Raw genomic sequence first — 13,913 nt, 5'->3', positions numbered from 1 at the left:
CCCTAAATGTATTTCACTGTCTGCTGCTCCGCCGGCTCGATTCCGAGCCGGCTTCATCGTGGAAGCCTCTTTCCCGCTGGGCTGGCGGGCGGCCTGAAGGCGACCGCCCGCCAGCCCAGCGGGAAAGTCAGAATTACCGCCGCGGTCTTTCGACCGCGGAACGGTAACCTGACGGCGGGACTTTGGCGGGCGGCCTCCGCCGCCCGCCAAGGTCAGAATGAGGGCCTAAATGTGGTAGAAGGTTGCAAGAAAGCTTTAGAAAGAGCACTCTGCGGACCCCTTACTTCACACATGCTCTCTCGTGCCATGGAAGTTTCAATGACCCGCCTTCGCCTGCCACAGAGATCTCCTCTATTAATGTTAGTGTTAATGCATGCTATGGGTTTTTTGTACAGCGTAGAATTTGCAAACTGCTTGAACTTTTGTCACGTTTTGCTATTGGGGATGGTTAATGCAACCTCCCCTGGCATGAGTAAACCTGTCATGAGTAAGCATGTGTGATGTGGTTTGAAGGGTGCTACCATCTTCTAATTGTCTAAAAGTGTGCTGGAGGTAGACCAAATAAAGGCCAAATATGTAGTAACCACATCTGGAAAACAAGTCATAAAATTAGATTTATGTACCAAATTAGAAATGGCAAAACGATATACAACCTCTCTGAAGAGGGCCTAACAAGGACTCTCACAGTGTAAATCTTTTTCTCCCAAGGTTTTGCTAGGGAGGTAACAAACACCAGACCCCTTGCCTATTATTATAATAATATGTGAAAATCCATACAATGCTTTAAGTGCCTACAGGTTTTAACAAAGTGCAGCGCCAATCCACTCTGAATGTAATGGTTTTATCATATGATTTTCATAGTAAATAGATTAGGCATATTGCTTTGTCATAAATGTTCATAATAATCAGATCAGACCTATGGCATATAACATAACTTTTCCCAGTAAACCAATCAGGCCTATATCCTCTATCGTTGGCCAGTCACCCTAAACAATGCCTAATGTATTGAGCATAAGCTTTCCCACAGGGAAACCATCTGGCATAAAGTCATAAAGTTATAAGTATTAACAAAAAATATAGTTGATAAAAACACAACGCCTACTAAGAGGGCCTAGCAAGGATTATCTTAGTGCAAATCTTCTACACTCACGTTTTGTCAAAGGGGGTAACCAGCACCAAATCCCTGACTATTAGGTTACTCTGTGAAGAAACAACTTCATCAAAGAACCAGCCTACAGATTTTAACACAATGTAATTACAATCCACCCTTTTGGATTTTACAAATGCTTTTCACAATAAAAAAATGCAAACCCACTGCCTTTATCATACTTTTCATAAGAAATAGAACATACCTGTGGCTTCTGGCATAATGCTTCAAAGAAAACCAATCAGGCCTATAGTCTTTATCATTGACTTGTCACCATAAAAAGATCAGGCCTCCTGTATTGAGTACAACACTTGCCACACAGCAACCATAGGTATGCTGTCATAAAATTACAAATATGTGCAAAACTGCAGTGACAAAACAATCTTTAATAATTGAAAATAGACTGCATAAGAAGGATTCTCAAAATGCAAATCTTCTACTCCAAGCCTTTGTCACAGGAAGACACTGACATCAAAACCCTTCTTGCTACTGTAATCTGTGAGATTCCCTATCACACAATACCTGGCTACAAGCTTGAACACGGTGTAATGACAACCTTTAAAGGCCTATTGGTAACTATGAGCCTATTGGCAATACTGTGAGGTGGTGTATATGCAATGTTGTATAATTGAACAATTAATAAACAGATTTGATCTATAAAGGCCTATTGGCATTAAATAAGGCAGGGCTCCTGCCTTTGTTGTAACTTTTTATAACAAACAGATTAAGCCTGGAGCCTTGATTACTGGCTTGTCACCAAAACCAATTAAGCACAAATGTGTTAAGCCTAAGTGTTCCCACAGGACAAAAAAAGTGTGCTACAGGCACTCTTTTTCTGAAAAAGCACACACAACTTTTGCCCAGTCAACATTTGGTCGAAGCCAAAGCCCCTCTGTGAGGTGTTATAAAATTACAAATATACCAGAAAAAACAGTTGGCAAAACAATACACAACCCTTCCTAAAACAGCATAACAAGGACTCTTGAAGTAAAGATCTTCTCCTGCAAGCATTTGTCACTTAGGGTAACCAACACCTAAATCATGGGCCACTATGGTAATCTGTGAGATTCCCTAAAATGAAATACTTCTTCACAAGCTTCAGCACAGTGGAATGACATGACACCTTTAAAGGCCTATTGGCTTTAACATATGGTTTTAACAGTAAATAAAACAGACCTACTGACTTGGTCATAATTTTTCATAATAAACAGATCAGGCCTAAATTCTTGATCAGTGGCTGTCAGCATAACCAACTCAATCCTGCTGGGCTGAGCATATGCTTTCCAACAAGGCAAAAGAGAAACACAAGCAGTCTTTTTGAGCTGACGCACAGAGCTACTGCCCAATCAAAATTTGTATTTAAAGTAATCAACGTTTTGGGTAGAACCAAAGACCCTCCCTCACTAGATCTTCTTAAAGCTCATTTTCTGCTGACTGCATAAAGTCTGGTGAAAACTGTCAGGCCAGACCTAAAAGTAAACATGGTGCCCTGCCAGCTCTGGCATTAAATCCTTATATTGCTTTGCTTTATCCTACAGCTATATTTCTAAAGCTGGGGTTTAGGGTAGCAGCACAGTGTTGGGTGTGGAAGAGGAAAAATATAGAAGCAATGAATCTCCCTGCAAAACCACTGGCAAAGCCCAACGTGATATGCAGGTGCTGCCGCAGGGCGGCGGGGCGCAGGGCTGATAAACAGGGTGTCACTGAAAGGCCATAGCGCTGGTGCAAGCAATCAAGAGCATGGCTGGCCTTCCCTGGGTTACCACAGGTCAGTATGCAGTCTGGGAGTTTTGCAAGAGCTGGGACTGCGGGTCACAAGAGAAGAGGGCTGTGCCTGAGATTAGCACAGTATGGTGGTCAGATGCTGTGCAGCATGAGCCATTTGGGATGGAAGTGAAGGATTATGAGGAATGGTGGCAGAAAGTTGTGGTTTTTGAAAAAAAGGCTGGTGGTTAGTTCATTCGGTTATCGCTGTCAGTCAGCCTGGATGTGGTGAGAAGAGTCATGTTAGAGGTCTATGGTGGTCTTCAATGGGTGAGACCAGGCTGACACTGCACAGTTCACCACAGCTCTTCTCTCCTTGTTGGCAGCATCCGTAACCTTCACGAGCGGCTGAGTCAAGAGTGCTCTGAATACCGGGAAGTTTACGAGAAGTTCAGCCTGCCCCAGGTGGGACCGAAGGTCAACTGGCACCAGGTGCTGGACGAAAAGCAGGTACATACAGTAGGGATTGATTTAAGCAAACTTGGAGCCAGGGAACCCTTCATTTCTCCTTGATCAGGTGAGGGAAATGGACAGGTTCATGATTCTGACATGTAATTTACATGATTCTAGCTCTGTAATCTGTCGGCCAAACTACCACCTCTCCCCACCTCATGGTCTATGCCCGCTGGCACTTCTTGTGTCTGAGGAATATCTTTTGAGGGAATAAGCAAGTGACCTGGCCTTTTTGCTTTCTGTTCTTCCCCAGAGAGAGCTGGACCAGAGGCAGTATGGGCCTGGCCTGCCCGAGGTGGAGAAGCAGGTGGCAGAGCACAATATTATACAGCAGCAGATCGAAGAGTATGCACCAGAGATCCGGAACCTGTCCACCGGGGTGAGTAGGATCCAGCTCCATGGGAGACTCTTAAAATGCGAGTTGGGCGGTGGGATTTGTAAGGGAGAAAGTAAAGACAGCGTTCTAGAATGTATCCGGTAGTAAGTTGCGTCCCCGCTCCAGGAGGAACATTTAGATTGGGAGTTGGCGGGCGACGGAAGGGCTCAATGCAGAGATGCGAAACGTGTTCATGCCTTGAGTACAATCCCTGAAACCCTTCACCCTAAGAGCCCATCGCGGAAACATAGGGCTTAGGGCTTTGGGTTTTGGGTGGTAGAGAGATCCATTACCTATCCACTGGGCTGCCTACAGTCCTCTCCATGGCCACAGCATGCAGCAGAGATGCAAAATGTGTCCACGGAAAGCCACGGGGATTTGGGGGGTTGCAGAGGCCTCTGTCCATGACACGGAGTATGGCTTCAACCCAAGTTAAGACGTGGGGGCTGGGAGCGGTCCACATTGTGATCTTGAGGGTCAATATTGGTCTGCTATAGTAGTCTGCAAACAGTCAGCTGGAAGATCGGAGGTGTGGTGCTAAGTAGCCCCCCCCCCGGTTCTGTAGCCATCAATCTTATTTGTTTTTATGAACCCAACTTTCTAAATTTAATATCAAAAAGACTTTTGTTAACCAATGGTCTTTCTTTGTTTCCTCTGCTGCAAAACAGGATGCTGACGACATTAAGAGACAATACCAAGGACTCCTGGTACGTATTCAATCCTCTGACGTTAGCACGATCAGTGTCATTTTACCATTCATTTTACTAAACTGCATGCTGACTGCCCAGTCAAAGACAGAGAACAATACGGACCTGAGGGCGCCTCGACTAATACAGACTGTGAGTCGCTTCTCCTTCATGCTGTCTGGTGTAGTTGTGTGTAATCAGAGGTACTCCAGGTGATAGCCTCTGTGTTGCTAAGCAGAGTGTGCTATAGAGGGGCCGTGTCTTTGAGGATTGGCATTTAGGCAAAGGGAGTAGGGTTGAGCATTTCGGAGTACACTTTGGGTATGTGGCTCAGTCCTGTGAACATGCAAATAACACAAGGACATCCTTTCAGTAGTGAGTGTAGCCAGATAGCACAATAAGCAGTTAAACCACAAAAATGTTCCTTATATCCCCTTTGAAGAAGTGGGGACAGTGGCGGCAGTAGGGCCCCTGATAATCAGCTAAGGTTTGGGATCCTTAAAGGGGGGCCCTTTGTCCCCACAAAATGTTTCTGAACTTGTAGCATTCCAACTTAGAATGAAAAGCAACCCTACTCCAGCTTCAGAGATGTATCACCCAGCTCTCCCACTGCATCACGGGTAGTATGAGCTAGTTGCTAAGAAGTGCAGGTCTTCTGGCACTAGTAGTACATATAGAGAAAAGTCCTTAAGCGCAACAAGGTTTCCTTACAGTCACAGAAGGGCTGCATGCCGTTGGATAGAATCTCTTTAGAATCGTTAATAAGCAATATATCATCTCACAAATCCTACGTGTAAATTGGACCCCTGACCTCGCCTCCATTGCTTTTGGTATCTTTCCCTCAGAAACTCATACTGGGCTGGATACAGCACAATGTAACTTATGGGATATCCTTATCTCAACCAGTATCAAAGCCATCCGAATGGGAAGATCTCTCTAAACTTTCAATCCACGCTTGGTGCTCTATATCAATTCTACCCTTCTTGTTTTATAAAATCTTCAGCACAAATTATTCTGAAATTTAAAAAAGAATCTTTCATTCTTAATTGCATAAAGATTTAAACAATTCTCTGTCTTTTTTTAGTTGCTTGACTGTCTCCCTTTTGACTTTACCCTCTCTACATCACACAGGAGGTGGCCACATGGAGAGGCCGGAACCTGAGCAGCCTTTACAACCACATCCATGGCTGTACCAAGGAGCTCATGTACCTCAATGAGCAACAGAACAAGATCCTGAGGCAGGACTGGAGCGACCAGATGCCAGACCCAGCCAGTGTGAGGCTGGAGTATGAGGTGAGTGAAATTTCTGGTGAGGCTGCAGTACTGAGTGAGGCTGCAGTACTGGGTGAGGCTGCAGTACTGAGTGAGGCTGCAGTACTGGGTGAGGCTGCAGTACTGGGTGAGGCTGCAGTACTGAGTGAGGCTGCAGTACTGGGTGAGGCTGCAGTACTGAGTGAGGCTGCAGTACTGGGTGAGGCTGCAGTACTGGGTGAGGCTGCAGTACTGAGTGAGGCTGCAGTACTGGGTGAGGCTGCAGTACTGGGTGAGGCTGCAGTACTGAGTGAGGCTGCAGTACTGGGTGAGGTTGCAGTACTAGGTGAGGATGCGATAGGGACTGGGACTGCACTGCAGGATGTGGCTGCAGTGGATGACTACGCTGCAATAGGCATTGAGAGTGCATTATAGGTTGAGACTGTAGCGTACTGAAAGGCTGTGGAAGCGGTGAGCTTGACATGGCCACCAGGGCCTGGGTACCCCTCTGTTCAACTATGCTGACTTGGAGGCTGAAGTAGGGGTACTGTCCTCTAAAGAGAAGAAAAGTCCTCTTGACAAGATAGTACCTCAGAAAAATCTGGCTGGCTATGGGCAAGGTGAGTGGGTACAACTGGCCTCTCTGTGGTTGTAGCCTGCCCTTAGGAATTGACTGCCTTCTGCAGAGGCCAACACCACCTCACCTTTGTCAGGAGATGAGCCGCAAGCACATTAGGTGTCATGTTCAGTTAAGTGAGTTAGTGCGTCATTGACTATGCAAATGAAGGAGTGATTAACTGTACAGTGACAGAAATTCTTTTGTTGTGTTGCAGAACTTTAAATCTCAGGATTTGTTGACGCAAGAGGAATATGTCAACAACCTACAGGATGATGGAGAGAGGATGATTGAGCTGCAGCATCCTGCGGTGAACTCTATCCAGGTATGAAGCCTAGGGTGAGAAGTCACTCTGGTGAGTGTTTTTTTTGGGGGGGCGCAATCCACATATGTTCGTAATGGAAGACTACTAGTGGTCCCGTAGGCACTGTTGGAGTGATAGGAAAGCCACAGAAGAGGACTGGCATGTAGAGACAAGGAAGCTGTCACAACCTGTCAACATCTATAAAGGAGTGAGAGGACTGGGTGAAGACTTCCCAGGCTGTACTCCTTCCAAGACACCCACTTGACAGGAAATCCTCTAGTTCTCCAGAGACAAGTAGTCTTCCTCAGATGGGACATAGGGATGAAATGTTGGGCAGTACCAGTTCATGATGTGCCTGGTTCAAATGAAGAATGAAGGAACATCGTGCCTAGCACTGCATTATTGTAGCTTCACCTGACATTTTAGATATCAACCAAGTTCACGGCATAGTGTAATCAGAAAAGCATTTGAATGTGTAAAAGCACACCAATGCATGAGAGCCGAAGTTGCTTATTCTTCTCAGGTACCGTTCCTTTAAATATTTGTGTATCCCTTCATAGGCACACCAAGAAGCCCTGAAGACCGAATGGCAGAATTTTCTTAATCTTTGCATTTGTCAGGAAAGTCACCTGAAAAACGTGGAGAACTACAAAAAGGTAATAAATATTGCAATGGGCTGGACTCCCAGTGCTTCTCCTGCTGCACAGCGTTTGATATATGTGTGATCTTGTGAGCTCTACTCCATCTTCATAAACCAATTACTGGCAACCAAAATAGACTAATTGGGTGGCCTTTGACTTATTATTATGTGGTAATGGAAAATCCTCCAACTTATAGAAGTGCTTAATCAAGGTGCAAATCCACCTGTAACACTCCCGAGCTGCCAGACGTACTCCTTTGAATTTAACACTTCATCCAGAAACTGGAGGATTCTCCATTATCAGCTGTTAATTTGACCCTTATTGTCTGACTCGTGTGGCGTTTGAGGATGTGAACGTGCTGGGTCCTATTCTAGTTAGGGTTACCAAAGTGCCAGACACCAGCTTTGTTTAAATACCTGACCAAAATACTTGGGGCCTAATTTAGAGTTTGACGGATGGAGTAGTGTTCATTGGAAAGGCTGTGGTACTATCTCGAGGATACTCTGACTACCAAATTTAGAAATGAGCGCCACACCAGTAGTCACCTCTGTATGTTAAAAGGAACTGCCATGACAGTGGAGGCAACAGGAGTTCAGTCAGCAGAATACTTAAGGTACACCCATCTGTAAATGAGGAGGGTGGACTAAGGGTCTGGAGGCAAGATACTCCATTGTTTTTGTGACAGAGTACTCTGTCCATCAAACTCTAAATTAGTCACTTACTTATAGTGTTTGAGAAATTTAGTACATTCAAGTAGCCTCTTCAATTTGCTAAATTGAGCACCTTTTGGACAGAAAAGACCATAGAACACTACTCATTCCACTGAATTCAGATGCTTATATGGATTTCAGTTTCCATATTGAACGTAAGCAAGGTAACACTTGCACAACTGTGCAGTGTCACAGTCATCTCAGCACTGTTCTACAAGCCGCCCTGCTTTGTTAAAAATAAGAGAAGTTATGATGGAGGGGAGTGGTTCATAGTGCTGTTTTTATCCAAAGACCAGGGAAGGTGGCAGAAATGATCTCACACAGCATGGGTACAATAATTTAGATGTGGTTAATGGTTTTGAGGATAGAATGTGGTGTACAACTGTGATGTCACACCGAGTGTGCGGACAGGGGATGATAAATGTTGGATACAATAAGGATAGTGTGTGATTTTTGTTAGTTAGAGAGCAGAAGGTAAACTTTTAGGCTAAGGATTTCTTTTGGGCTTCTATGATTATCTGGGAGGGCAATGCTATGGGGATGTTGGATGGTATTAGGGAGGAGTCTCCAGTAAGTAGTTTGCGAGCCAGTAAGAGCCCATCAACTGCCAGTAAGTAGCTAACAGAAATTGAGGACAGTCCTGACTGTCATTCACAGGATATGGAGCTGAGAGACACTACTTTTTGTATTATCCTGGAGGAAGTGCTGCTCAGCTCTAACCCCTCATTGTGACAGCGAGCCAAAACAGCAGCAGGGGAGAAAAACGCCTATACACCCACCCACACACACACACAAATTCTCTCTTTCTGTAACACTGGTAATATTTGTTAGTACGTCCGGATGCTTTTCATTGATTTGAAGTAGCTTTTACTAAAGATGAGATTGGAGTCCCCTAGAATGAGTGTTATGGGTAGGCACAGTGGTAAAAAAGGCCATTATCAGATGACGACCACGATTTGGTGGGTTTTGGTGCTTGTATCGCTGCTTCCCCTTTTTAGGTTGAGCCTAGGCAGTGTGCAGCTCTGTCTGCAAGACATGTTGTAATCAATGTATGGGCTTTTAACCACACCCACTCTTGCCGTTCTTTATTGTGCTTGTCTTAAATGTTTCCTTTGTATTGGTGCATTTTTCTAAATGTCCCTGCCTTTGTGTGCTTAGTTTCCTCCCAGGTGATTTCACTAAGAGAACATTTTTGTTGGCCATCACACTACGTTCACGCTTCCTCCTATTACAGCGTGTGAAGGCCCCTCCTCCTGTCTGGTTTTGGTTTTGCCTTTAATCCCAGCCATGATCCTTTTTACACGCTGCTCAGCGCCATGCTTCATGTTACATATTATTCTACATTTTTATTTCATTGTTTTGCTTGCTAGTGTTCCTGCTATAAAAGCAGCCAGAGTGTACTGGAAATGGAGCACGGATGTTTGAGACAGGCTTGTGTTCGCCAGTCGCGCATCCATCCAACTCTTGCACATCAGCACTACACCATATAGAACTTATTGCTAGGTGGGTTCAAAACGTGTGATCTTTTGCAGTCCCTCAACGCCCGACCTGGCTGGTCCACACTATAATAAGATGCACTAAGTTCTGAGGATGTAATAAAATAGGTTTTATACAAAGCACAGTGGACTACACAGATGTACAGTAATCACTTGGACACTAAATCCGAAGTGCATTTGTGTGGAGCATGTGCCGTGGCACCGGGGTCAATAGGCGCGGGTGTCCACCTGGACCACAGGAATGGCTGTATGTCACTACTATTCATTAGGGGCGGCCTCTATGCACTATTGCTAACGCACTGGGTTGCTCCTGGAGCTGTTGGCCTTAAGTGGCTTTAGTAGTGACGTCTTATTTAGAGTGCCAGAAAGAATCACAACACCGTGTTACTGCAGTACCTTCCACTGCCTCAGCGAGTTGCCTTAAGATGCATGCACGTGGGTCCAGGATCATGCTAAGGACTGGCTTGACTGGCTTCTGCGCCACAGCCCAGCACCGATAATAATAAATCCTGTACACAGCATCTTCTGTAACCGGAAGAGGTGAGCTTGACATGGCCACCGGGGCCTGGGTACCCCTCTGTTCAACTATGCTGACTTGGAGGCTTCTGTAACCGTGGCGCTATATCTAATGTTTTCCTATCAACCGCCGCACCTTTGGAAATACAACATACCTGCATTTTTACCTCAATAAATACAGAGCAGAATGTTTTCTCCTAAGGCCCTCCGGCACTACACGTGATCAACCTCCCTGCTGATGCTGGCCTTAGATGTGCCTCTCAGCTGTACCTGGCACTCGTCCACTGTGCTTCACGTGAGCCCTCTTTGCAGGTTTCACTTGACCCAGAGTGTACATCACTCATTGTCAGCTTTGGATTCAGGGAGTCTGTTCAGCACCTGTCCAACGCGAGCCCCCATTTCGACACACTCCTCCACCCTCTCCCTTCAGAAATGTGGCTACCGAAAGCTGTATCTTTCCATTCCCTTGCTGTCTTACCACTGCCTTGGAAGGAGCCTCGGAAGATACTGGACCCCATCCCTGGCATTTTCACAGTGTTGAGACTGGTGTATGCTCCCTCAATGCTGTACCTTTTGTCTGAATGCCACCTTCAAGGAGCACTGCCGCAACCGTGGCTGCCTGACCTCCACGTTGCGATGCTGGCAGTCAGACAACTAGCACACCACCGCAAGGATCAGAGATCCTGACAGATTGGTGGCGGTGCAAGTCGTGGTCAGCCACAGCGGTGCCGAGTTCAGCACTGCCTTGCTGATCAATACTTTCCTATCCGCCAGTCTTTTCATGGCCGTGTTACCACCATGAAAAGTCACTACTCTAAATGCTGCAGCTCCCCTCTAGGCGCGCCATCGTCCTTGAATGAGCCCTTAATGTTTTCACCCTTCAAGAGTCACATCCAGTGGTGTCCCTTAGCTCTATCTGTCTCCTTGTGCTCTCTCCATAGCCAGAGCTGTGTAACCCCAAACGACCCCCGGTGCCATACCTCACTCCTGGGTGCCTCCTGTTTGCCGGCTTGTAGCAGTGCTGACCCTCCATGTTGTCTAAAGCAATCAAGAGGAATGCATATTTCCTATTTAAGCTTTAATTATATCAGTCGTCAGATGGGACGTCATAAGCTTTGTAGTGTAAAAGGAAATGGATATGTGTTTACAGGACGGCCAATTCTATCATGATTCTATTTTTGTTGACACATGTTTTCTTTTACATTTCTATAGTACTTGGTAATAGATGCCAAACCGCACAGTGAAGTCTATGTTTCATTTTTAAATATTGTGGGATTTTTTGCTGTGCACGAGCACCCTATCCCTGTATTAAATTCTACAGAGGAGAGCACCTAGAGGCGATTCAGCCATCAAGTCTCCAAAATGCACACACACTCACTCACTCACTTTGAAGTAAACGTAACGTACGAGCAAAACAGTATTAGACAGCATTGTAAGTGACAGATGTTGGTAAGCATTGACATAACAAAGATGCTATGGGCCCCAATGCAGCCATGCGAAATTGGCCAACCAGCTCACTGTTCAGTAGTTAAAAACATCCATAAGTGAGGTTCAAGATACCCAAAGCCCTAGGCCCGAGTTCGCTGCGCCTACGGCACCACCTGTTAGTAAGTACTATATGTAAAGAAATGGCTCCCTGTTGCAGTTACCCCCCACTTTTTGCCTGATACTGATGCTGACTTGACTGAGAAGTGTGCTGGGACCCTGCTAACCAGGCCCCAGCACCAGTGTTCCTTCACCTAAAATGTACCATTGTATCCACAATTGGCACACCCTGGCATTCAGATAAGTCCCTTGTAACTGGTACTTCTAGTACCAAGGGCCCTGATGCCAAGAAAGGTCTCTAAGGGCTGCAGCATGTCTTATGCCACCCTAGAGACCCCTCACTCAGCACAGACACACTGCTTACAAGCCTGTGTGTGCTAGTGAGAACAAAATGAGTAAGTCGACATGGCACTCCCCTCAGGGTGCCATGCCAGCCTCTCACTGCCTATGCAGTATAGGTAAGACACCCCTCTAGCAGGCCTTACAGCCCTAAGGCAGGGTGCACTATACCATAGGTGAGGGTACCAGTGCATGAGCACTGTGCCCCTACAGTGTCTAAACAAAACCTTAGACATTGTAAGTGCAGGGTAGCCATAATAGTATATGGTCTGGGAGTTTGTCAAACACGAACTCCACAGCACCATAATGGCTACACTGAAAACTGGGAAGTTTGGTATCAAACTTCTCAGCACAATAAATGCACACTGATGCCAGTGTACATTTTATTGCAAAACACACCCCAGAGGGCACCTTAGAGGTGCCCCCTGAAACTTAACCGACTGTCTGTGTAGGCTGACTAGTTCCAGCAGCCTGCCACACCAGAGACATGTTGCTGGCCCCATGGGGAGAGTGCCTTTGTCACTCTGAGGCCAGTAACAAAGCCTGCACTGGGTGGAGATGCTAACACCTCCCCCAGGCAGGAGCTGTGACACCTGGCGGTGGGCCTCAAAGGCTCACCCCTTTGTCACAGCCCAGCAGGGCACTCCAGCTTAGTGGAGTTGCCCGCCCCCTCCGGCCACGGCCCCCACTTTTGGCGGCAAGGCTGGAGGGAACAAAGAAAGCTACAAGGAGGAGTCACTGGCCAGTCAGGACAGCCCCTAAGGTGTCCTGAGCTGAGGTGACTCTGACTTTTAGAAATCCTCCATCTTGCAGATGGAGGATTCCCCCAATAGGGTTAGGATTGTGACCCCCTCCCCTTGGGAGGAGGCACAAAGAGGGTGTACCCACCCTCAGGGCTAGTAGCCATTGGCTACTAACCCCCCAGACCTAAACACGCCCTTAAATTTAGTATTTAAGGGCTACCCTGAACCCTAGAAAATTAGATTCCTGCAACTACAAGAAGAAGGACTGCCCAGCTGAAAACCCCTGCAGCGGAAGACCAGAAGACGACAACTGCCTTGGCTCCAGAAACTCACCGGCCTGTCTCCTGCCTTCCAAAGATCCTGCTCCAGCGACGCCTTCCAAAGGGACCAGCGACCTCGACATCCTCTGAGGACTGCCCCTGCTTCGAAAAGACAAGAAACTCCCGAGGACAGCGGACCTGCTCCAAGAAAAGCTGCAACTTTGTTTCCAGCAGCTTTAAAGAACCCTGCAAGCTCCCCGCAAGAAGCGTGAGACTTGCCACACTGCACCCGGCGACCCCGACTCGGCTGGTGGCGATCCAACACCTCAGGAGGGACCCCAGGACTACTCTGATACTGTGAGTACCAAAACCTGTCCCCCCTGAGCCCCCACAGCGCCGCCTGCAGAGGGAATCCCGAGGCTTCCCCTGACCGCGACTCTTTGAACCTAAAGTCCCGACGCCTGGGAGAGACCCTGCACCCGCAGCCCCCAGGACCTGAAGGACCGGACTTTCACTGGAGGAGTGACCCCCAGGAGTCCCTCTCCCTCGCCCAAGTGGAGGTTTCCCAGAGGAATCCCCCCCTTGCCTGCCTGCAGCGCTGAAGAGATCCCGAGATCTCTCATAGACTAACATTGAAAACCCGACGCTTGTTTCTACACTGCACCCGGCCGCCCCCGCGCTGCTGAGGGTGAAATCTCTGTGTGGACTTGTGTCCCCCCCGGTGCCCTACAAAACCCCCCTGGTCTGCCCTCCGAAGACGCGGGTACTTACCTGCAAGCAGACCGGAACCGGGGCACCCCCTTCTCTCCATTCTAGCCTATGTGTTTTGGGCACCACTTTGAACTCTGCACCTGACCGGCCCTGAGCTGCTGGTGTGGTGACTTTGGGGTTGCTCTGAACCCCCAACGGTGGGCTACCTTGGACCAAGAACTGAACCCTGTAAGTGTCCTACTTACCTGGTAAAACTAACAAAAACTTACCTCCCCCAGGAACTGTGAAAATTGCACTAAGTGTCCACTTTTAAAACAGCTATTTGTCAATAACTTGAAAAGTATACATGCAATTT

The 13,913-nt window shown here is 47.0% G+C and overlaps 1 protein-coding gene across 1 annotated transcript in view; it reads left to right on the top strand.

Moving 5' to 3' along the window:
* Window positions 1–13,913, top strand: part of EVPL (envoplakin) — a 142,236-nt gene that overhangs the window by 44,205 nt on the left and 84,118 nt on the right. The window contains exons 4-9 of the mRNA XM_069200203.1: window positions 3,238–3,361; window positions 3,618–3,743; window positions 4,409–4,447; window positions 5,558–5,719; window positions 6,511–6,618; window positions 7,158–7,253. Of these exons, the coding sequence (XP_069056304.1) occupies window positions 3,238–3,361; window positions 3,618–3,743; window positions 4,409–4,447; window positions 5,558–5,719; window positions 6,511–6,618; window positions 7,158–7,253 (655 nt within the window). The remainder of the gene's footprint in view (window positions 1–3,237; window positions 3,362–3,617; window positions 3,744–4,408; window positions 4,448–5,557; window positions 5,720–6,510; window positions 6,619–7,157; window positions 7,254–13,913) is intronic.

Source organism: Pleurodeles waltl, chromosome 7, assembly GCF_031143425.1.
Source record: "Pleurodeles waltl isolate 20211129_DDA chromosome 7, aPleWal1.hap1.20221129, whole genome shotgun sequence".
NCBI lineage: Eukaryota > Metazoa > Chordata > Amphibia > Caudata > Salamandridae > Pleurodeles > Pleurodeles waltl.
This window is presented reverse-complemented; position numbering and strand designations above follow the sequence as displayed.